The following is a 25,259-nucleotide window of genomic DNA, read 5'->3' as shown; positions in this document are numbered from 1 at the left end:
GAGTACTTGTGGCACCTTAGAGACTAACCAATTTATTTGAGCATAAGCTTTCGTGAGCTACAGCTCACTTCATCCGATGCATACTGTGGAAAGTGTAGAAGATCTTTTTATACACACAAAGCATGAAAAAATACCTCCCCCCACCCCACTCTCCTGCTGGTAATAGCTTATCTAAAGTGATCACTCTCCTTACAATGTGTATGATAATCAAGGTGGGCCATTTCCAGCACAAGCACTCCTGTTCTTTTTTTGGGAATATAGTGCAGCTCCAGAACTCAGGCTTTGGAGGGTTTTGCTGCCTCAGAGTTCTCAAATGCCTTCGTTTAAAATCCCTGCATGAGTTATTACAAAGCTGTCTGTTAGCCTCACTCTGACACAAAAAAGGAAGCGACATAGTTTAAAATTCTCTACTGCAAAATTAAAAATATATTTAATTACACAGTGAAGCAAACACTCCTCCTTAGCATTGATTTCTTTATACACTAGATGGCAGTAACTAATTCATTCGCTCCCTCTTTCACTAGCCAGTCTGTAAAAAGGATATGTTATTTTCGGAAAGAATAAACTCTTTCATTCACCGACGGTTGGAGGAACAGCGTGTCTGACAATCCAGGCTGAATAACCTGCCCGCACCAAGAATGTGGGCAGACCCCTGAATTCACCAATCATGTCTCCCCCACTTTGGGGGCGGGTCAGGGCTCTGTATTGCTGGCTGCCTCCAGGGGGTTTCGTGGCTTGTGTTACAGCTTTCGTTTGCTATGCTGCTGCTAAGCTTTGCTCTCTCCAGACACGTTTTACTGAGGAAGAGAATTTTAGCATCTTGTAAGAGGCCTGCTGCATTCATGACTACGTTGCTGATCAATCAACCCCAGTATGCGTGGTTGAAAGACCTGGGACTGAAAGAAGAAAATGAAGGAGTGTATAATGGGAGCTGGGGAGGAAGAGGAGAGGTAGGTTTGTAGCTCGAGGAACCCTGAACCAGTGGCACTGATTAAGAGTGGCTGACTTTCTGGATTAGGAAAAGCGAGCTGCTGCCAAAAGCGGGAGGCGCCTGAAATCAATGTGCTGCCGAAAAAAGGAAGAAACTTGATAACTATGTTGCAATCGGACAGCTTTGAAACCCTACAAAGTTATTGTTTCTGTGCAAAAAAATTTCTCCGTGGGAGAGTAGAGTAGAAACGTTTGTCTGCCCCATCCCCCGTTATAGGCCCTCTGAAGTTAATCGTCACTAGCGCTGAATAATCACAGGTTTGTATGTGGCAATCTCTTTAGGCTCCAGCTTTTGGTATGTGTTATTTGGCTTACCTCCTTTGTAGGGCGATGTTATCTTGTTGCATCTAGTCTGGTCTCTCTCCCACTTGCAACATCTCTCCTTGGTTGGTGTAGTTTTTTCTGTCACGGTTTGTGTTTAGTATATTTTTTGTATGTGTTTGCATTATTGCTTAAATTCCTTTTTGCATAAAAAAAGTCACTGTGTCCCCATCTCCCCCCCCCATCCAATACACACCAACATTTTCCCCTAGTTATGCATATTCCTAACATGACTGTAAAATATTCTTTCTTTAGATTGTGACAACGTATTGCCCAGCTAACAATGAGCCAATAGCAAGTGTGCGACAGGTAAGTTTGTCTTTTCTCTTTCTGGTGCCTACTTAGAGCAAGGGCTCCAAAAAGGCACATGGTAGCCAAAGGCTAATTTGGAAGATAAAGTCCAGCACCCAGGTGAGACGGCCAGTCCTCCACCCCAGCTGCTAGGAAGGAGAGGGAGATGAAATTCTGATCAAGTTGCTGTCTCTGAGTCCTCTACCCATGTTAGTCTCTGGCAATCAGGTGGCTGGTAAATGTGAAGCTCTTGGGTTGCTGCTGGAATGGTCTCTCCCTCCCCAGCCTCCTGTCTGTCTTTTCGAGGGAGGGGGACATTTTTGCTATTCAGTCTCTCTCTCGTCCTGGAGATGCTGCAGAAAAGGAGGAGATTCTGCTGCTACTCCCTTTCCATAATCTTTTTTAAGGAGTTGGGGATGTAAGGGAAGCTCCTATTTTGTGACTAGCTCTAGTGCCTGTTGCTTCTGTTCATAACTTTCTCATCCAAGTATCTGAAACTGACATGTCTCTTCATGGTTTCACTGCATAGCAGCAATGACATGGAACAAGAGTCTTCACAATTTCACTGGTCAACCTGTGCATAATATAGTTCGGTCAACTTCCGTGCTTGGTGCTTAACTAAATTTCTGCTCCCTTTATTACAAAAACAACGTTCCAAAACGTATGTCTACACTGTGGGGAAAAGAGAAAAAAAGGGTATTCTTAACATAGGTTAGCTCTGGTTAAAATATCAGTGAAGACGGCCAGCTCAGCTAACTCGGGTTCACAGCTCGAGTGGCAGAGTCCTGTGACAGGGTTCCCGTAGGCTTTAACTCTTGTTAACCCAAGTTAAAAAGCAGAGTTGCTTTGTCTTTGCTACTGTTTTAACCTGAGTTAGCTAACCTGGGTTACCTAACCCTAGTTAAGACTACTCCCCCCCCCCCATTTTTTTTTTTCTTTCAATGTAGATGTACCCTTAAGCTCAAATGCTGCTCGTCTGGTCCTATAGGTGTGGTGAGCACAAACCAGTAGATCCAGATGGAGGAGATACAGCATGTGGGAGAGAGGGCTTGTTAGTCTATTCTCTTTATTCTCCCACCCTCCAAGTTTTCAGGCTTCATAGATCCAGTGAAGATGGGCTGGGTGCAAAGGAGTAAAGCTGGGAGGGTAGATACTCTGCAGTACTTTTTATTATCACTATTTTTTATTTTGTGTTAATAGTGGGATTTACAATAATAAAGCAAAATGTCACTAAATGGGCTATAAAAGTGGCAAAGAGTCCTGTGGCACCTTATAGACTAACATGCATCTGACGAAGTGGATATTCACCCATGAAAGCTTATGCTCCAATACATCTGTTAGTCTATAAGGTGCCACAGGACTTTGCCACTTTTACAGATCCAGACTAACACGGCTACCCGTCTGATAAATGGGCTATGTATTCCCATGATTTTTTCCCATGGGGAATACAGCTGAAAGAAAACTTTATTTAAACTGTAAACTTTAGCTAGGATAGTAGATATGTTCCCCAGACACCTTGTGGTATTAACTTTCCAATTTAATTTTTGTTTCTAGCAACTGTCTTGTCAGCACAGTTAGAAACCAGCATGTCACAGTGTGAACACAGTTGCTTAGAATATAACTTTCCTAAAGAATGATACCTCCCAACTCAGCACCGTCCACAGAAAATCCATCCTGCTTGAGTCATGCTCACTGCCTCTTCTATATTTCAGCTTCAAGCAACCAAGAGCAAAGTAACTTCTGTGTTTTGTGTCCCACCCCCTGCTTAAATCCTTGTTCATTTAGGCCAGCTTGGAGGACTATGAAGAAACAATAAAGAAAGCTAAAGAGGCATGGAAAATATGGGCAGATGTAAGTTGACAAATGATTATTCATATTTTTGAAAGTGTCTTTACAGCAGATAAGGACCCCTGAAACCACTAAATTAACATTTTCTGTCGGAGACTTAAGACTCCATGTCCTATATGATACCTTAAACCTAAATTAACAAGGAGTCCGGTGGCACCTTAAAGACTAACAGATTTATTTGAGCATAAGCTTTTGTGGGTAAAAACCCCACTTCTTCAGATCTGTTAGTCTTTAAGGTGCCACTGGACTCCTTGTTGTTTTTGTGGATACAGATGAACACGGCTAACCCCTGGTACTTAAACCTAAATTGCGGAGCAAGGACCTCATGATCACACAGCACCTTTTCCAAGCCCTCACTGCCCTCCAGGTCCAATGTGTTCGTTTGATATAAAATGCAAACCATTTAAATGTGTCTCCAAACTTTCAGTGTGCCACAGACTTTTGTATTGTAATGTGCATTTGTACTATAGAAGCTGTTGTAGGGAGTGGAAGGAAGCTAAAAGTCTTTAAAGCTAAGTAAGAAAAAGGCTAAGGTGTGTGTGTGTGTGTAAGATGTTTCTTGTTGGTTGGTTTGTCCTCTCCCGCCACCCTGAAGTGGCCCATGGAGGAGGTTTTAGTATCTAGGAGGGCAGTTGATCATTGTGGTAATAGGGAAGGCACTAATCTACTTTCCCCTTGGATAACTTTTTAATTTTGGGAAAGATGGATATTGCAATTCATTATTTTTCTCACCTAGGAAACCTTTTAGTGAAAATAGCTGCTCTTATCCCAATAATAATACATCCAACAATAATGGATAAATACATCAGGCCAAATTCTTGGCTAGGGTACATCAGCATATTTATGCTAGTTGAGAATTTGGCTCATCAGCTTTTTCTGCTGAAATTATCAGCAGTGAAATAGTTAACAAGGTTAACATTTAAAATATTCACAGTAGGCTTCAGGATCAATAAGCAGCCGAGTATGAATTGTTCCCATTAATATCAACAGTACTATAGTTTCAGCCTGCCTGCAGACTCTGGTAGATATTACTGGAGTGATTACATAAAGCTCACGTCTTGAAGGTTGTTTTTGCAACCAAAAGGATTAGATGGCTTTTTTTTGGACAGTTTAGCTTCTGTAGCATAGCTACATAAGACATCTCTTAAAACAGGGAATTGTGTTGCCAACTGCTCTGCCCTGTAAGTACATTATACACTGGGGTCTAGCAAGATATTCACAATTCACTTTGTGATATCAGGGCTGGCTGGACTACAAAGGAGGGCAGTAAAAATACATAGCGAGCGTGGTATGTGAGAAATTTGCTTTCTGACAGGTCCCTAAAGCTCATATCTGTTTGAAAATGGTCCACATGTATGCTGGAATGGGATAAGGAGAACAGTAATTTGAAGTCTGCATTCAGCCAATGATGGTGTCTTAGCACCAGAACCCCTGAACCCTTAGTCTCATGAGCAGTTCTATTTGAGGCCCTGATTCAGCAAGAATTCAGCCTAACTTTAAACATGAGTAGCTCACTGTAGTCAGTGGGAGGAGAGAGGACAAAAGTACTTGTTGGTCTTCTCTTGATGGCCTGGCTGCAAGTGCCTGTAGCAGAAGGTGCAGTTTAGTCTCTGAATCAGTTTCTTAAAAAAAAAATAATAATTTTTTTTTTGTCTAGGTTCCTGCACCTAAACGTGGAGAAATAGTGAGGCAGATTGGTGATGCCTTGAGAAAGAAAATCAAAGATCTGGGAAGCTTGGTAAGGTGTCCTGAGCAATGTGTACACATCTGAAAAAAGTCAAAATTATGTTTAACTCTGGTTTTAATGTAGCTCTGTGTAATTAAGTGAGAAATTGTTAGTCTTAATAACTTCTAAATACTTTTTGGTTTCCACTAATGATCTAAGGTAACAAATAAGATTCCTTTTTAAAAAAAAACAAAAAAAAACAAACTAAATGTAAGCCTGCATTTTTGGTGCCCTATTTTAAAAATAATGCTACTTCACTTTAGAGCAGGGGTGGACAAACGATGTGGCCTGAGGGCCACATCAGGGTTCTGAAACTGTATGGAGGGCTGGGTAGGGAAGGCTGTGCCTCCCCAAACAGCCTGGCCCCCCTCCCACTTCCTCTCCCCTGACTGCCCACCTCAGAACCCCTGATCCATCCAACCCCCCTGCTCCTTGTCCCCTGACTGCCCCCTCCTGGGACTCCCTGCCCCTAACCGCCCCCCTGGGACCCCATTCCCTATCCAACCCCCCCTGTCCTCTGACTTCCCCGCCCCCTGACAGGCCCCCTGGGACTCCCATGCCTTGGACTCTTACCATGCTGCTCAGAGCAGCAGGACTGGCAGCCACGCCACCCAGAGCAGCAGCCACTGGCAGCTGAGGCTGCGGGGGAGGGGCTGGGGGCTCAAGGGCTGGGCAGGACGGTCCCATGGGCCAGATGTGGCTCGCAGGCTGTAGTTTGCCCACCTCTGCTTTAGAGTTTTAAAGCGATGCCATCACAATTCTCAGGCTCAGAATTTGATCAATATTTTTCTTTTTCATCCACCGCCCCTTCTCCTTTCCTTCTTGTACCAGTTCACAAAAGCTGTATTTATTGTAACTTGTGTCTACATGTGGGAAGCACTGCTTCAGTTTTTTAAAAGACAGTTTGTTTTTTAGGAAGTGGGCCACAAATATTTATGAATTAATAAACCTAGGATGGGGTTTTCAAAGGTGTTCAGAATTAGTCTAACTCCTCTGACTCCCATTTGAGCCAGTCGTCAAATTCTCAGTGATTTTAAATGGACTCGGGAGCTAGCACTTGAAAAAAATCATCTCTAATTCACAAATGGTCTTAAAGCTACACTAGGCTCATGGTCACGCTGTCATCTCCAGTTTCTCCCCTTCCCCTAAGAGCATTGTCCTCAACACACCTGTCAAAACAGGAAAAAATGTAAGTGATTCTGAAACTGTCCTCTTTCCAAACAAAGACCTTTACCATGCTCAACTGTCACCATGCTGCTTTCCCACCTTTCTGTGAGACCGGGCACTGATATTAAAACGGTCCTGAAAAAAGACTTCCTCTCATACAGAGCTTTTCAACCTGGGTTCTTTCTGGTGATCTGAAAAATAGTGAGAACTAAGATGTGGAGAACGAGGGCTTTAGGAGGTGAGATGGTCTGTGAAAGGATCTCAGGAAGTGCTGGTGCAGGATATAAAAGTCAGAGGATTGCTGCTGTTGGACCATTAGGCAGTTTCAATGATGGAATTAGTGTGTTAGGTACCTCTGTTTACGCAGAGTACTGGTTTTTCTGCCTAGTGTGGACAGACAGAGGACTGAAAAATGTGCTAGAGACAGCATGTGCTGCAGCTCTGAGTTACTAAAGCATGAAGTTGTTACATGGTTCCCAGCCTGATATGGGAAAAAAAATACTAGAACCCTACTTAAAATCTATGTCCGCTGTTACACAGGAGATGATCATAATGGTATCTTTGGATCTTGGCTCTGTGACTCCTAATGTGGTAGTGAGATCCCATACAGATCCCTAGTAGTTTCAAACTCCTTGCCTTGGGTGACCCCACCATCAGCCTTTTGGGAGGCAGAAATCACTCCAGCACCTTTACAGATACAGATGAATGTTGGTGGATTTAAAAAAAAAAAAAATAAAGTGCCCCTCCAACGTCCATCCCTTAGTCACAGACGAGGGCACCTCTTTCTCCTTGTGTGGCTGATCTTGAGTGCAGTGTGGTGCAGACTCATAGTGGCCATAAAGACAAGCTGCCCTTTGAACCCAGAGCTCAAACTCCTAGCCTGTTGTGTGTCTGCAGCAGTAGCAGGTGCCCTGTTCTGCAGCCTGCCCTGTCCCATTTGATACAGTTCCACGTGGGAAATTATTAGTTAAATTGGAGAAGATGGGGATTAATATGAGAATTGAAAGGTGAACAGCACTGCATTAGTCTTTTTCACGAGCCCATCAGATTGGCGGCTCATAGTCATCCTGTCATCAACCAGTACATCTGGGTCTTCTCTGTCGCTTCCAACTGGTAAGTCCTCAGCGTGTAGCAAAAATATATAAACTGGCTATCAACAAATTTAGGCTTGAAATCAGACAAAAGTTTTGAACATCAGAGGAATGAATTTCTGGAACAGCCTTCCAAGGGGAGCAGTGGGGGCAAAAAACCTAACTGACTTCAAGACTGATCTTGATAAGTTTATGGCACGTAGCTGATCTGCAACTGCTACCACGAAATATCTCCAACAGCCGGTGATGGGACACTAGATGGAAAGGCTCTGAGTTACTATAGAGAATTATTTCCCAGGTGTCTGGCTGGAGGGTCTTGCCCACATGCTCAGGGTCTAACTGAGTGCCATATTTGGGGTTGGGAAGGAATTTTCCTCCAGGTCAGATTGGCAAAGACCCTGTTTTTTTTTTGTTTTTTTTTGCTTTCCTCTGCAGCATTGGGCGTGGGTCACTTGCAGGTTAAAACTAGTGTAAATGGTGGATTCTCCATAACTTGAAGTCTTTAAATCATGACTTCAGTAACTGAGCCGGAGGTTATGGGTCTATTACAGGAGTGGGTGGGTGAGGTTCTGTAGCCTGCAATGTGTAGGAGGTCAGACTAAATGATCATGATGGTCCCTTCTGGCCTTAAAGTCTGAGAATCTAAAAAATGATCCCATGTGTTCTTAACATTGTCAGGTCTCACTAGAGATGGGAAAGATTTTTGCCGAGAGTGTTGGTGAAATTCAGGAATATGTTGATGTCTGTGACTATGCTGTTGGCTTGTCCCGAATGATCGGTGGACCTCTCTTGCCTTCAGAAAGTAAGAACGTGTATTAACATTTGTATTTATAAAGGTCTGGATATAATGGAGCTCTTTCTACATTACTTCACTGTGGATTATATATTTATGCAAGTTACCAGTTTACCGTATCTGCTGTTGTGACTTGGCTGATCTATGTGATGACCTGTTTTGGTGCTACAGAGTGCATCCATTTTTGCCTCAGTTAGAAACTACATACATACAGTAACAGAGAACTGAGTTCCTCTCCATTAACAAAGTCACTAAATCGAAGTATAGAATGAGTACAGCAAAATCTAGCTACTTTGCACTAAGACATGGGAAACCTGTTGTCAATTAAACTTTGCAGATTGATGAGTCAGCAAGAAACATGCTTGTACTCTTGTTTCCCTCATTATCCAACTGACATGATTACTCCTTACAACTAGTTTACCAGCATGCTGTAGAGTACAATTGTAACATAGCATATATTGCATGAGTAATTAGTTCCTACAATTAGACTTCTCTAAAGCTATTAAAGTTCTGCTGAAAAATGAGATGATGCTATTTGATGGAAATATCTGGCTTGTGGATTATTGAAATAATATTCACTGTATTTTCCAGCAGATCATCTAGCTGGAATGTAAACAGCCTTTCTACGTACTAAGATATGGTCATGCACCAGGACAGCTCTAATACAATTTTGCTGAAACTGGCCTCTCTCCTTTTGTTCCTTAGCAGACTATCTGCATTGACTTTTTTGTGTCTGTCCTAACGGTTATTAAAAAGATTGAATGAAGTCTGGTGAATCTACCAACAAGTAACTTATGTTGTGTTAAAAAATGTCCCGCAATTGCCAATACAAAGGTAATAAATTGAGTGCTGCCCACATCAATGCAAATAGGATAAACACTTGGGTAAATAGATGGGTCCCAAAAGTCGTCAAACTTTGGCTCTGTCTCAGATCATGAAGATCTGTTGCAGTCCATGCCTTTTCTTTTCTCGTTTATTGAGCAAAACAGTCATGCACGTGCACACAATCAAATTGCTCTAATTTGTGTCTTTGTTTTCAGGACCTGGCCATGCCCTGATAGAACAGTGGAATCCTGTGGGATTGGTAGGAATTATCACTGCGTTTAACTTCCCCGTAGCAGTGTATGGTTGGAATAATGCAATTGCAATGATCTGTGGGAATGCTTGCCTCTGGTAAGATGCTCAAATAGTTTGCAACAAATACTTTAAACTAAAATGCTGATAGTGGTAGGTCTTTGCTCGTCACAGCAGAGCTATGTTTGTAAGGATACTCTCAGGCATGTAAGGAATACTGTATTTGAAATGTCAGGTATCTGTTTTTCATCCCACATTTATGAACTCTTCACATCTGATATTTCTAGGTTGGCTTCAAGTCCTGCTTAAAAGCTCTATTCTACCTTATACCGCATCCAGCACAATAACTGAAACAGCCCAATTAGGTATTGAGCCCTCTAGGCTCTACTACCATACAAATAATAAAGAATATGGTTGATATTTAAAAATTGGGTACATAGAGCTAGGCATTTGAATAAGTTGTTTGATTTTTCAAAGGCTCTGGGTACCTGTAGCTCAGTTTCACTTCACTAGACGTTATGGATCTGTAACACCTCTAAATATTGAGCCACTTCCACCTAAGTATCTAGCATTAGACACTCAAATCTGAAAATGTCTGGCTAAGCTTACCGTGCCATACCTCTAACTCTGATTCCTTGCATATTACAAGAGTTGCATAAAGTATTTTGTATTCTTGGGAATGAAATTTGATTTTGCATTTTTTTTCTTAAAGGAAAGGTGCTCCTACAACGTCCCTCATTAGCGTAGCTGTTACAAAGTAAGTTTTTGAATATCTGTACATATAATTGCTTTTGCACTTTGTCTCTGAGATCTTGTGGCTGGGATGAGAGTGGCTTTGTTTCCTTCCCCTGCCGTACAGACAATAACAACGTATATTGAATAAATTCGTTCCCTTGGTTACCCCTTTTTTTGAGTCCTCTGCTGAGCAGTAGCAGATGTCTGGGGCCTTGCAGTTCAGCTCCTCAGTGGAGGAGAAATCAATGATGGAGAGTCTGCATGATGCTGTAAGTGTAACATGTTTTGTATGTGCACATACCAGTTCCGAGTGAGACACTGAAACAGCATGCTGACGCTCCTGTCTTCCAGGAACCTCAGCCCAACACCAGTGCCTAGGTGTCAGGAAGCAACTGCAGGCTCTGATTACTGTCATCTCTTGAGGCAAACTCTTCTGCTGCTTGCACAGTTCTCCCTCCCTCCTGAAGTTGCCTCAAAACAGAACCTGGCCTAATCCAAAACTAACAAGCCAGCATGTCCTCCCAAGAATCAAAACTTGCTCACATGCAAAGAAAGAAAACTTGGACAATTGTAACAGCGCCACTCGGTGACAGCTGTGATGACACTATCAGTACATTGAGGAGTTGGCTTGCTATGCACTTTAACCCGTTTTAAGTAACGAAAGTACTACAATATTTAAAATACTGTTCATTCCTGAGAGTATGCCCCTCCCCACCCCCCAAATGCTAGATGCTACTTCTGAGAATAATTTCATTGAATTTCCAAAGGAAATACTATGAATAATGCTATAATTGGGATTTTATGTGCTCACCTGTCTTCTCTTTGCCAGTTACATCCTGGAAGATGCATTATATTTTAAATATGTGGATTTTGTTATAAGCCTTACTATTACACTGGACAAAGATATTTTGGGAGAGGAGAATATATTTATATATAAACAGTGCACCTGATACAGATGATAGACTCTTAATTTTTTTTATTTTTATTTTATTTTATTTTTTTGTGACAAGGTGAAAATAGTAACTGCTGATTTTTATCCCATGCATCTGACTGAGATCTCTCAAATCCCAGTCTCTCAAGAAATTTCTCTTTTTTTCTAGGATAGTAGCCAAAGTTTTGGAGGATAACAAAGTGCCCGGTGCAATCTGCTCCCTGATATGTGGCGGAGCAGATATTGGGTAGGCAAAACTCTTGTATTTTGTGGAGAAGGGAATGGCGGAAGGGTGGCTTACGGGAATAGTCTAGTTTGAAAATAGCTTTGCTCTCTATGGGCCTTGTACTACCACTTAGAAACCAATTGAATCCACCTTGTTTTATTTGCCTTTAACCTGAACATGCCTGTCTATCCATAGACTGTTTAGTGCAGGAAACATCCTATTTTGATTATCTGGAAAGCGTCCAGTACATTGCTGGCACTACTGTAAATATGTAACTAATAATTCCATGGACCATTGCTGGACCAACTATGTTACTACAAATGTAACAAACTGTGAATCCTAGCTTCTAGTTTGGTGAGGGTATTTGTCCCCATTTTTAACTCTTATTCTTCCCCTCTCCTCCTACTTTGTAGCCACATCTAACAAACTCTCTGAACAGCCATAAAGAATACAACCCGGGTATAGTCCCTGCTATACCCCTTCCCCCAACAACCTTCATGGGCATGCCAGTTGGGGATGTTCACTCCGTAGAGGTGCATGGGAGCCCACAAAGTGCCTAAAGCCTTGGAAGGCGTACACCTCAAGTTGTAGTTGATAGCATGGGTCTGAAGGAGGCATTAGGGTACTTGGCATGCCATTGGTGCTGTACAAACAGCAACCAAGTGCATAGACAGCTTTGTTCCTGTATGCAGGGTTAGACTTCAGAGTTAGTGCAGATGTCGCAGTACTAGAATCTGACATGGAAATATGGCACTTATTCTGGCACTTACGCTCCTTTGAGTTGCATTCCAGTTAGTCACTGACTTGATTCTTTTAAATCTGTTGTGTATTCCTGGCTTTCAAAGGCTAAGATTTTGTCACGCATGTTTTTAGTAAAAATCACGAACAGGTCATGGGCAATAAAGAAAAATTCACAGAAGCCCATGACCTATCTTATGCATGACAAAATTGGGAGCTGGGGGCTCCCCACACCACCCCTGGGGGCTTGTCTGGGAGCTGTGGGGTCCCTCCATCCCCCCGTTACCTCCATAACTTGAGCCTGCAGTGCCTGGGAGCTGCAGGGTCCCCGCCACCACCCGCGGTGGCTGGGAGCCCCCAGGGCACTCCCCTACCTTCTGTGGCAGCTGGGAGCTCTGAGCTCCGCAGTTCCCACCATGGGTGGTGGGGGGGACCCTGCAGCTCCCAGGCACTGCGGGCTCAAGTCACAGAAGTCACGGAATCCATGACTTCCAGAGACCTCTGTGACAAAATCATAGCCCTAGTTATAATTAAGAAACCTATTTTTCATGTCAGCTTGCTCCAATTGTACATGCTTTTGAGGATAGTCATGTGTTCTCTCATGTAGCACAGCAATGGCAAGAGATGAGAGAGTGGACCTGCTCTCTTTCACTGGCAGCACTAAGGTGGGCAAGCAAGTGGCACTTATGGTTCAAGAGAGATTTGGTAAGTATGTAGATTTTTGCTTTTTCCCCTTTAAGTGTTTCGTTTGTTTAGGAAGCGGGGCTGAGGGAACTTTGACAAATAGAACTTGTCTCATTGCCCTTTTTTTTTTAAACTTTGTGTTACAAGTGCAGCAGCAAAGCTGCATTCCTGCTAATTCTAGCCTAATCCAGGACTTTTTTAGATTCTCCTGAAATCTGGCCTCTGCTGAACTCAGTGGGCCTGCAAATTGGTTTTTGATGGCCTCTCTGAATCTACCTGATTCTTGTCTAGTGTGTGATAATGCCACTGTGGTCAGCACTGATTTCTGGGAGGGGTCAACAAAAGGATTCTTGGGCAACTGCCCCTCCCCACCAAGTGTAGCTGCCCCATCTTCCCCCCCCCCCCCTTTTTTTTTTTAAAGAAAGGGGGAGGGTGTGTTGTTATCAGGACATCACAGATTGCCTCTGCTGCAGAAGTGTTGCTGAATCCTGGATCCATGCCCAGTTGTCAACATCTAGATATTTTTCAATGGGCAGTTCTCCATATAAACCAAAAGCCTTGGGCCACTATCCCTCGATCCCTTTGAGGATTTTGGGTTGAATTTTGCACCCTCTTCAGTCACTCCCTGATTTGAACTATAGAATTCAGAGCAGCTTTCACTATCAAGGGCTCATCAAAGAATGGAAGGCCATACCTTCCCCCAAATTTAGAGATTTAGGACACTTGCCAGGAAAATAAGCACAAGTGCTAATTTTTCTTGTTGATTCCCTTTGATTTCATTAACATCTCTCTCATTGTCCATGTCTTTCACATTCTGCACTACTTTAGTGGTTTTTTTTATTTTTTTTGTTTTTTTGTTAAAGCAAAAACTCTCACTGTAGGCTAGACTGTGTTACCCTTAGTCCTCGAGTAGTACCATTGGTTTCAGTGGGAGCATTCATGGAGTAAGTATTAGTCACTGTACAGGGACGGTCTATGATTGTTACTCACAACTAGCTTCTTAACTCACGTTATTATTTACTTATTTTAACAGGACGGAGTCTGTTAGAGCTTGGTGGAAACAACGCCATTATTGGTAATACCCAATATAATAATCTCTTCTCATACAAGTTACTTTTAATGTTAATATTAACATAGTAGACTAATCTTTTTATCAGGGATTGTTATCTTCTGTGTATGGAAAGTACCTAGCATACAGTGAATGCTATTACAGCTGAAGGTCCAGATTTAATAAGTTCCTTAAGCAAGTGCCTGACTCGAAACACAGGAAATACCCTGCTGAATCAGGCCTAAATAATATGTGAATAATGATCCCTCCCCCTCCACACACACCTCCCTTCTCATGAGCAGTCCTCTACCTCCCAGCTCTCAAGGCTCTACATCCTAGTCACTATCTTTCAGTCAAGGACTAGATGGAAATTCCTTTGGTTTGTCAGTGCCTCTCCTTAACTGGCCAGAGGGATCACCGTGGAACAAAACACCCTTAAAAAGCTGAACAGGCAGCCTCTGATCTTGGCATTGAGGGATGGGGATTATAAATTGCACTCAGGTGTTTCACATGGTTGTGCTGAACATAAATACTGGATCATAAGACCGCTATTTTATAGGGTTTCTCAAGCTAAAAATAGTAAAGCTACTACCTCTGTTCTCTATTAACTGAAAACTGTAAAATCTGAATTTATTTTTTCCAGTTGTTGCTTTTCCCAACATTGCTTTATTTATTTATTTTTGCATTGCACTCTATTTGGGCAGTAAGTCTAGAATGGTCATTTTTCCATCCTGGTTGTTGTATACTAGTGCACTGCTGTTCTGGGTTTGCAGTGTTCTGGGGGACAAACTAATTTAGGAAAATACAAGTGAAAGGTCAAGAAAAATTTGTCTATGTATTGGGCCGTGGGGATGTGATTTTATTTATTTATTCTGGTACGTTCAAATGTTGGGCTGTACACTATCATTTGAGGACCATGTTTAAGGATGGCTTTAATTGCGGGTAGCTGTGTTTTTAGTGTTCTAGAATATATTTATACTTAAGTGCCAGCCAATAGGCACATAATTCTGGGAAAACATTCTTAAGAAAAATACCTATTTCCCTCTTTTTATTGCCCAGTAGTATAGTTCAGATTTAAGTATCTTAAAGCCTGATCTAGTGCCCATTGAAGTTGTTGTGAGTCTTTCCATTGACTCCCAGGGAGCTGGTTCAAGGTCTTAGGGAGCAGCTGGGAGCAGCTAGGGTAGCTATACACAGGCTACCTCTGCTCAAGTTAATGTGCTACAAGATCAGTGTGGCCATGGCAGCATGGTCTGCAGCTCAGGGTACGTACTTGAGTTTGTATTCAGCAGGTCAGGCAAGATTGTACCTGAGCAGCTAACCTGAGCTGCAGCTTGTGCCACTGCAGCCATGCTGATACTAACACACTACCTCATGCTAGCACATGTATGACTACCTGAGCTGGGAATTGTACCTCCTTGCTGCTATGTAGATTTAACCTTAATGGGGGCAGGAGAAATGTACGCGAGTTAACACTTGATGTCTTGGTACACGTTTCCCCTCTATTGCACACTTTTAGCTTTCTTAGATTGTTAAATTTCTAACCATGCTAATGGATATCAAATCCTCTGAAACTTGTTAAGTTTTATTTCTATGTCTTGTGGCAGGAAGTAGCATAGATTCTCTTTCTGTTGTTTTAAACGTACTGCCTTTCGTGGTCATGGGCTTGTTTGTGTGACAAGTGTAAAAGTTGCCTGATCGCTCTTGCCTTTTATTTAATAATCTTGTAAACCTACAAAGTTCTTGCTGGCTAATCTGTCTGAAGGCATTTGGAACAATCAAACCCCAGTATGACACCAGTTTGAGCTATATTAATTTTTAAACTTGCCCCTTCTTTTTCTGCTTCATGATTTTTTTTTTTTTATTATTATTTTCTTTTGCTGCCCTGGCTCCACTGAATTAGTCACTTGTGCCCTTCGGCATTGATCCTCCATGCTATCTGACGATCCTTTGGTGTTGTTTCTCCATGCCATCTGGGTTCCACTCAAGCAGAATGGAGAGGGGAGGGATGCAGGAAGCTGGTTGCAGCTTCTTGATTCACAATCAAATTGTGTTGCTTGGGAACTTTGTTCAAAGTGGCCTGGAGAACCAAATCTTTGTGCTTAATTCCAAATACATACAGGAAACTAGTTTTTAAAGTGTCCGTAACCTATACTATTCATTCATCTCTTTTCTAGTGCTACCTGAAAGGCCTGATAGAGTTTACTATGTTGACTAATTTGTGTCTACTGAATTTAGAGGGGCTTGAAACCAGAAGCCAGTAACTTACACCTTGATGTTCAATTCCTCTTTAAGTGTTTGAAGATGCAGATCTTAACCTAGTCATCCCCTCTGCTCTATTTGGTGCTGTGGGGACAGCCGGCCAGAGATGCACAACTGCCAGAAGGCTGGTGAGTAAATATGTATTGTACAGTTGGGATAGTTAAATCATCCAGCATGAAGTTGGAGAACAGGCAGTAGTATTCTTAGAACATACTTCTAATGCATCTAAAGCCAGTGCGACAGGAAAAATGACTATTCACCTGCAGGTCATGATTGAAAGTTCCGGAACTATTTCCTTACATGTGTTTTTTAAAAATACCCAATGACACTAAAACTGTAAAATATAAAATCTAATATTTCTCATCCTTTATACTCATTGAATTTCACTTTGCTTTCATTGCCAAGGCAGTCATCTTCATTTATTTGAAATATACTGCAGTTCCTGCTAGCAAGTAGTACAGTGTTTGGATTACAGCATATAGGGATTTTCTTTAGTTTTTAAACAAGTAATTTGTCAGATTAAAATTGTTTTGACCATTTCTGTTGATATTATTATTTTGTAAAAGCTTGTTTTAACGAAATCTAAATATTGGAGTCCTAATTTAACTGATGTCCCTTTTACATGAATAGTTACTGAACAAAACAATAATTTGAGCAGGAAAACTTCAGCTAGTTTGCGCAGTCTAGGATTCTAAAACTAATGTGTTTAGCGCTCAAATATTTTGTCTAATTATTACACTTCAGACTTCAAAGCAATTTTGGTAAGAGGAAGTTCTTCTCAAACTCGGTAGAAGCTTTAGAAAGACATTTATAATGAATGAGGGAGATCCATTCTAAATGAATGTTGCAAATTAACCATAAGCAAACAAAGCAAGAATAACATATCAATGTGTTTTTTCACCATTTATTTTGACTTGTATTTAGTTTTAAATTGATAATTTATGTACTGGATTTTTGTGTAAGCTCTTGATTTTTGTGTAGCATGAGACTTCACAACAGTAATTTGATATCAAACCCCTGCTCAAAGCAAGACCAACCCCAACTAAATCTGTTTTTTTTTTTTTTTTTAAACTGACTGGAGTGTGAAGATTATCAAGGCTCTACTGTACATTTCAGTACTTTTGTAGTGAGAGAGGCTACATGTCTTCAATTTTCCATCCAGTGAGCTGGGGTAGGGTGGGGTGAGAGAAAATATTTCAGAGTTGCTAAATAGATTTAAAATCTATTTATCTTCTCTTTGTATTACTGGGGATTGATTCCTCTTCTACAGGCATTTTGTTGCTAACTCTCACAATGTTATCATGAGTCTTAGGATATTCGGAGGGTTTCTTCCTTAAAATCCCCAGGTTATAGCTCTGTGTGTGTGTGTGTGTGTGTGAGAGAGAGAGAGGAGGGGGGAGAGAGAGAGAGGGAATCTCAACTTTTCATTTGGAAAAATATGCCTTTTAGACCTTGTGGAGGAAAGCTTTGAAAGTGTGACCTGCGCGTTCCCTGAAGACCCAGAAACCATAAGGCAAATTAAGACCCCCCCCCCCCAGTTAAAAAAGAGAATAGCTTTTAAGCCAATCTCATGATTTTTGAAGCCTTATTTGGGCTTTTTTTGAATGCTTGAGGTTGATTATATAGCTCCTATTCTGCAGGGTTGCCCAAAGCTCAACACACAAAGTTTTTTTGCAAATTTCAACAGCTGTGACATATTACTAACTCTACATAAAACTCTTGTGACTCTATTTAGTTCTTGCATGAAAGCATCCATGATGAGGTGGTGGAGAAACTTGCTAAGGCCTATGCACAGATTCGCATAGGTGACCCATGGGACTGTAAGTAGGGTTTTATTTTATTTGCTTCTACTTATGGAGGGAAAAGACTGTTACAAAATGATCAAGTTAGCCCCTATTCTAACTGAAGCTGTGAAATAAGAAGGAGGAATCTAATTAATCCTAATTGTTTTGTTTATCTTACTTTTGTTTGTGGCTATTTTCCCAGCTATCATGGTGATAGGCATGTTAGAAATGTATACAGTTGTCTTAAAATAATGTCTTTGAACTCTATGTAATACGCTCTTTTACTTTTCAGCTACCATTCTGTATGGGCCTCTCCACACTAAACAATCAGTGACGATGTTCCTTGATGCAGTGGAACAAGCCAAACAGCAGGGTGGCTCGGTGGTGTATGGTGGGAAGGTGATTGTTTTTACTATCCGGGCTGTTAGAATAGAGCATCAGAAAAATGACCACAGATTGGTGGGTCATGGAGAGCATATTCCGACTGAATGTATCCAGTGCTGTCAGGGACTTCAAATATGTAAGTCTATCAAGTCAGACATGTGGAGGGTGGGGATGGCTCCACCTGACGTCTGAGGCAACATGCTTTAGAGAATCGAGGCGAGTCTGGGAAAATCTGAATTCAATGTCAGCTCTTCCACTAACTCAGTGTCTGGCACTGGACAAGTCTCTTGCACTTTCCACAATCTGTGGAAAGAGGATACTGCTTTCCTTATTCCTGTGTTGTTTAATTGCAGTTCACATTTTCACAAAAAGAAAAGCAGCTGCCCTCCCCTCCAAACCCTGGCCTCCCATTCTCAATGAAACACAGGAGTTAGGGCTCTGAATGACAGCCTGAGTCATGTAAGCATCCCCCTGGAGCAGGATAATAAGCTCTTATCCAGGCCTTCCATTTGGATTATTGCAATCTCCCTGACACCCATATTTTCCCAGGTTTCTGGCTGGTGGGTCTTGCCCACATGCTCAGGGTCTAACTGATTGCCATATTTGGGGTAGAGAAGGAATTTTTTCCCAGTTCAGATTGGCAGAAACCCTGGGGATAGAGGGGATTCGCCGTTCTCTGCAGCGTGAGGTACGGGTGACTTGCTGGTTTGAACTAGTGTAGGTGTGGATTCTCAGTCACTTGAAGTCTTTAAATTATGATTTGAGGACTTCAGTAACTCAGCCAGAAGTTAGGGGCCTATTACAGGAGTAGGTGGGTGGGGTCCTCTGGCCTGCAATGTACAGGAGGTCTGACTAGATGATCATGATCATCCTTTCTGGCCTTAAAGTCTGAGTGTTTATCTCCACCTTCAGTGCATTCAGAACATTGCCAGTAAAGTGATCTTCCCTGCTTGCCATTCACAACACAAACGGGAAGAGAGAAGTTTACCTGGCTGTCTGCAATTTGATTTTGTGTGTATAATTATGTGTGTAATTCTGTACACTTTTCTTTTCTATTCTAGATGTGTTGCTGAGTAGAACTTGGTACAGTGTGTTCAGTTTAGCTACTCATAGAAGGTTTTCTGTTTCTCACTGCAAGATACAGTTACTGCATCCAAACCACTGAATGGGATGCAACTAAGTGTACATAGTTCCTAAGCCAAAGACTGATTTGTCTGAAGCAATAACTTGGCTATCACTTTTTTTGTGTGTGTTTTGAAGGTTGTAAATCGCCCTGGTAACTATGTTGAGCCAACAATTGTGACTGGCCTTCCCCATAATGCATCCATCGTGCACACTGAGACATTTGCCCCCATTCTTTATGTGCTGAAATTCAAGGTAAAACAAAATAGGAGGAATTAAATGAGCTTTGGTTCAGTGTTGTTTCAATAGTGCATATGTCTTGTATGTTAAATTGAACCATGCAAGGGGGAGAGGGAGGAAGAGAGAAGTATTCCCATGTGTGTGTCATGTTCATGAAATGGTCCTAATAGGTGTATTATTGGCCAATTATTATGGTTCTCAACTGTAGGGGTATCCAGCATAACTGCATGGCTCAGGACTTGGTTATGTTTATATATCTTATTTAAAAAGCACCCAGGCTTAAAGATGGGAGTCTATACAGGACTGTAGATATTTATTGCATGGATTGGGGGGGGGAAAAAGCTCTTTGTCATTGCCTTTCTGTACAGCCTGGCATGCTAATAGCTGTATATCTAGTCACATATTTGCCATGTGATTAACAAGATGCATCATGGCGCTAGTTTAAGTTAGCATTCTGTTTTTCATGGTACCTTTTTGTTGTGTTCACTGCTTGTCTTCAGTAGTCCTGGCATAATTACTTATGTAATTCCTTCTAGACAGAAGAAGAGGTCTTTGCTTGGAATAATGAAGTAAAACAAGGTCTCTCTAGCAGCATCTTCACCAAGGATTTGGGCAGGATTTTCCGCTGGCTTGGGTATAACTCGTACATTTTTCCTCTTTCTAAAACACAGGATTGTCTAATTTGCAAACACTTAGTCAAATATTACCTCTTCAACATTAAAGCCTCTTTTAGAGAAGACACCTGGATCTTTTCCTTACCATGTGACTACAGAAGATCACAGCATTTGTCTATCTTGTCTTTGCTCTTAGGCCTAAGGGATCAGACTGTGGTGTTGTAAATGTTAACATTCCAACCAGTGGGGCTGAGATTGGAGGTGCTTTTGGTATGTTAATTACATTTCCTACCTTGATGTTTTGGAACAAATTGATAGATTTAATAGCAGTAAGTCACTACGACCAGATGGTATTCACCCAAGGGTTCTGAAGGAACTCAAATATGAAACTGCAGAACTACTAACTCTGGTATGTAAACTCTCGCATAAATCAGCCTCTGTACCAGATGACTGGAGGACAGCTAATGTGACACTGATTTTTAAAAAAAGGCTCCAGAGGCAATCCTGGCAATTACAGGCCAGTAAGCCTCACTTCAGTATCAGGGAAAATTGATTGACATTATAGTAAAGAACAGAATTATCAGACACATAGATGAACATGATTTGTTGGGAAAGAGTCAATATGGCTTTTGTAAGGAGAAAGCATGCCTCACCAATCTATAAGAATTCTCTGAGGGTGTCAGCAAGCATGTGGACAAGGGGGATCCAGTGGATATAGTGTACTTGGGCTTTCAGAAGGTCTTTGACAAGGTCCCTCACCAAAAGCTCTTAAGCAAAGTAAGCAGTCATGGGATAAGAGGGAAGTTCCTCTCATGGATCAGTAATTGGCTAAAAGATAGGAAAAAGAGTAGAAATAAATGGTCAGTTTTCACAGGGGAGAGAAATAGGATCCCCCAAGGATCTGTACGGAGACTAGTGCTGCTCAACACATTCATAAATGATTTGAAAAAGGGGTGAACAATGAGGTGGCGAAGTTCACAGACAATACAAAATTACTCAAAATGGCAGTCAGCTTTGGACTTTATTAATAGTTACAAAGGGATCTGTCACAACTGGGTGACTTGGCAACAAAATGGCTGATAAAATTCACTGTTGATAAATGCAAGGTAAAGCACATTGGAAAATATAATCTCAACTACACATACAAAATAATGAGGTCTAAATTAGTTGTTACCACACAAGAAAGATCTTAGTCATTGTGGTTAGTTCTCTGAACACATCCACTCGATGTGCAGCGGGAGTCAGAAAAGCTAACACTGTTAGGAACTATTGGGAAAGGGATTGATAATGAAAGAGAAAATTATCATAATGCCACTCCATAAATCCATGGTATGCCAACACCTTGAATACTGCGTGCCGTTCTGGTCGCTCCAGCTCAAAAAAAGATATTAGAATTGGAAAAGGTACAATGAAGGGCAGCAAAAATGATCAGGGTTATGGAACAGCTTCCATATGAGGAGAGATCGAAAAGACTGGGACTGCTCAGCTGAGAAGAGAGATGATTGGGAGGGGAGGACTGTGATAGAGATCTATAAAATCATGACTGGTGTGGAATAAAGAAGTGAATAAGGAAGTGTTAATTTGCTCCTTCACAACACAAGAACCAGAGGTCACCCAATGAAATTAATAGGCAGCAGGCTTAGAACAAATATAAGGAAGTACTTCATGCAACACACAGACAACCTGTGGAACTTGTTGCCAGGGGATGTTGTGAAGGCCAAAAGTATAACTGGGTTCAAAAAAGAATTAGATAAGTTCATGGAGGATAGGTCCATTAGTGGCGATTAGCCTAGATGATCAGGGACACAACTTGGTGCTCTGTGTGTCCCTAAACTGGCAGAAGCTGGAACTGGACTAAAGGGCATGGATCATTCGATAATTGCCCTGTTCTGGTTGTTCCATCTGAAGCATCTGGCACCGGCCACTCAGAAGACAGGATGCTGGGCTAGATAGACCAGGGGTCTGAACCAGTATGGCCATTCTTATTTTATGATGCTTTTAGATGATCCTGTTATACAGCAGTGGGGCCTATGGTATAAACCTGAGGTTCAATTTTTTAAAAAAATACTTTTTTTTTTTTCTTATGAACACACTGTTTTCTTCTTGCATAGCTTCTGATAAAGATTAGTCATAGCATTGCCACTTTAAGGATTGCTTATTTCAGGTCTTCTGACTTCACTTGATTTTAAAGGCCAACATCTGCCCAATTTCTCCACTGTAAATATACAGAAATCAATGTTATTGCTCTGCATTTTGCTAGTGTAGCAGAGACTAGAATTTGGCCAGTGGCAAATTTTCTGTTCCATTAAAAAAAACCTTTATCTACTAAAAGAATAGCATATGGAACATTTATTGCTATGAAGGAAAGGTAACACCCATCAACAAGGTATTTTGGATGTTAGAAAAGATCTCACAGCTTAGGAGAACAACCTCTCACTGGGCTGAAAGCACAAACTGTTAAAACCAAAATTCCAATTGCTGCATGCATAAGAAAAATGGCTTTTAAAGATCTGCTGTGCATGTGTATACATCATGCTAACTACTGCACTTCTTCCTAAGAGGATCTGTAAAACATATATTCACCTTTTGCACTTCTCTCTCCTAAACCTCCCCACCCTGCAACAAAAGAAAATAAAACTGCCACAGCATTGCTCTCACACTACATAGTTATTTTCTTCAGTTAAAACCAACCATTCATATAATACAGTTACCAACAGGAAGGCAGAGAGACAAAGTGCATGAAGGCCAGCAATTTCAACCTGAGTATGTGGAGGTGGGTCTCTGTTTTTCTTCTAAAGTTGGGGAAGGAGAGGAGCTTTTTTACTTCTGAGAGTTTTAACTGAATTTATAAAAAACTCTCATCCTCCCTGCAGTACAAATATAACTTTGGTTGAAGTGTGGGAGCATAAAATAACCACAAAGGTGCTTCTATTCCACAGTGGTGTAACTTTTTTTTTTGTTTTTGTTTTGTTAAGGTGGTGAAAAGCACACTGGTGGTGGAAGAGAATCTGGCAGTGATTCATGGAAACTGTACATGAGAAGGTCCACTTGGTAAGAGCTAGGCTTACATAATTTAGATACAAATCAATGTAAAAATGCACAGGTAAACTTGCTAAAGTTGATAGCTTGTAAATCTTAAGTTGCAAGAGAACTTCCCACAGCAGCAGTAATAGTCCCTTAGTGGTAGTGTGGGCATTACTGGAACTTCCTAGCTAGTAGCAGTCTCAGAGATTGGTCAGTGGTCTGCTGGCTAGACTGCCTAAAGAGCTACAGAGACCAACAGATTATACCTGTAATTGGTTAACTATTTGTTACAAGAATCTGCCCTTTTTTAAAGAACAAAAAGGAGATATATTCTTCCAAGAAGGAAGTAGGATATTAAAAACATCCAATACAAGGCCAAAAATCTAGATACCCATCCTTTTTGGAAAAGGGGGAAAAGCCCTGACATCTGTAGAAGGTATTATCTTTTTAAATATATTCATTTTAATCTTCCTGATCTTGAACTTGAATGAGTAAAATATAATTGCTCTGATTTGTAAGGAAATCTGTGAGCTGGTCTCCACAGAGAGTAAGGTCACTACTGATAGTGGCAAGTATTTAGATAAATACTTAATTTCTATGAATGTCCATTTTTACTGGGTGACTATTGACACACAGCAGCAAACACATGTCCTAAACCATATGTATGCCAATAACTAACATCCTTGTTTCTGTATGCGGAGGGCCACATAGTATAGACGAGGAAGTAGAAGTTGCTTTCAGTAGTAGAAATCTGTCTGCCACAACACACTTGGTTGGAGACAAATGGAGGATTATATCTTCTCTTCAGTCTGGTGAAGAGGAGGTAGTTAGGAAGAGGATGCAATCCTCCCGTGTTGCCCAATTTCTACACTATAGAGATTGGTAAAAATGTCTTTTCGCCATGCTTTTTAATTTAAAACAAACCGGCAACTGTGTTAAGGAAGGCTTGTATAATTGAAATGATTCTTGTAATTGGTTTCAATGATCAAGTCTATTTCCTAAATTCTTCTTGTTTTCTCTTTCAGTACAATCAACTACAGCAAGGATTTGCCTTTGGCTCAAGGAATCAAGTTTCAATAACAACCTTGTGAAACAGAGTATCCTGAAAACTCCTGACATTTCAGAGCCATGCACTTTCTAACCTTTATGATTGAGATAATGATTTGAAACTATACTGCACCAAAATAACGGCAGCAGCTACCGTACTTCTATGCCAGAAAGCCAATTGTTATATTTTGCATCAATTTATATAGTGTATCAAATTCTTATTTGATCTTTGGGGGAGGGGTTTTGCATTGGATTAAAGTGGCTTGCAGAATTTTACCATGCCTTTTCTATGTACTGCAGTGTCAGCAGAATTTCTATGCCCTTGTCCAAACACTGATCTTGCTGCGGGTGTGGTTGTTAGATCCACGCTTCAGAAATGCATGTTTAGTGTTTAACCAGTACTGGTCCCATATCAGGGACTGTAGTACAGGGGCTGCTGAACCCCTCTTAAATGTATAAATAAAAGCACATTTCAGAGACTCACGATGCTTCTGACTTTTTTTCCCATGACTGACATCGGGATAGGACTCTTCACCTTACTGGTCCCATTTTCTCCCTGCTGATAGTTCAGTATCAGAAGTGCCCTTGGGCTGGATGGGCCATTTGGTGTTCCTTGGCTATTAGTCAGCAAGAAGGACCCCATCCCTTGTGTTGGGACACAGAAGATAAGATCATGGGAAATAGTTCCTGCTCCTGTACTCTGGGCTGCTCCAACTTTCCCAGTAGTTCCTAACAGTGTTAGCTTTTTTGACTGCCGCTGCACATCGAGTGGATGTGTTCAGAGAACTAACCACAATGACTGGGGATCAAGTCGTGGGGCCAGATTGTCCTTTGTGTTATGGTCCACTCCACAAGCATAAAGAAGCCATAGAGCTGGCTGCTGGGGAATATCCTTAGGGAAGGAGGAGTCCCAAGGGAAGAGGGGTTTGTTGCAGAGAAACAGGGTGGCCAAAGTGCTATTGCCCTCCAGATATGCTCAACTGCTGTAATGGCCACTGGTAAATTACAGCAATCTTGAGGGGGTCAGCTACAAGCTAGACCTAGAATCAAAGAGGTGCAAAGGTGGCTTTAAGATGGTCCCCTTTTCCCAATCCCTATGCTGAGCAGATTGTGGGCCAA

The 25,259-nt window shown here is 41.4% G+C and overlaps 1 protein-coding gene across 2 annotated transcripts; it reads left to right on the top strand.

The window, feature by feature from the left end:
* Positions 1-468: 468 nt before the first annotated feature.
* ALDH7A1 (aldehyde dehydrogenase 7 family member A1) lies at positions 469-24,619 on the top strand. 2 transcript variants are annotated; one of them, XM_007060857.4, is made up of 18 exons: positions 469-950; positions 1,567-1,620; positions 3,388-3,453; positions 5,108-5,188; positions 8,113-8,236; positions 9,268-9,400; positions 10,014-10,058; positions 11,137-11,214; positions 12,539-12,636; positions 13,649-13,690; positions 15,959-16,053; positions 17,661-17,745; positions 18,002-18,108; positions 19,354-19,470; positions 19,992-20,089; positions 20,266-20,339; positions 23,045-23,120; positions 24,119-24,619. In XM_007060857.4, the coding sequence occupies exons 1-18, from the start codon at positions 759-761 to the stop codon at positions 24,171-24,173; spliced, it is 1,620 nt and encodes a 539-aa protein (XP_007060919.1). In that variant the 5' UTR covers positions 469-758; the 3' UTR covers positions 24,174-24,619. The 2 variants fall into 2 exon arrangements, with proteins under 2 accessions (XP_007060919.1, XP_043402966.1); XM_043547031.1 differs by having other exon boundaries at positions 591-721.
* The last annotated feature ends 640 nt before the right edge of the window (positions 24,620-25,259 follow it).

The sequence above is a fragment of the Chelonia mydas genome, chromosome 5 (genome assembly GCF_015237465.2).
Source record: "Chelonia mydas isolate rCheMyd1 chromosome 5, rCheMyd1.pri.v2, whole genome shotgun sequence".
NCBI lineage: Eukaryota > Metazoa > Chordata > Testudines > Cheloniidae > Chelonia > Chelonia mydas.
Note: the sequence above shows the minus strand (reverse complement) of the source record. Positions and strands in the feature narration are given on the sequence as shown.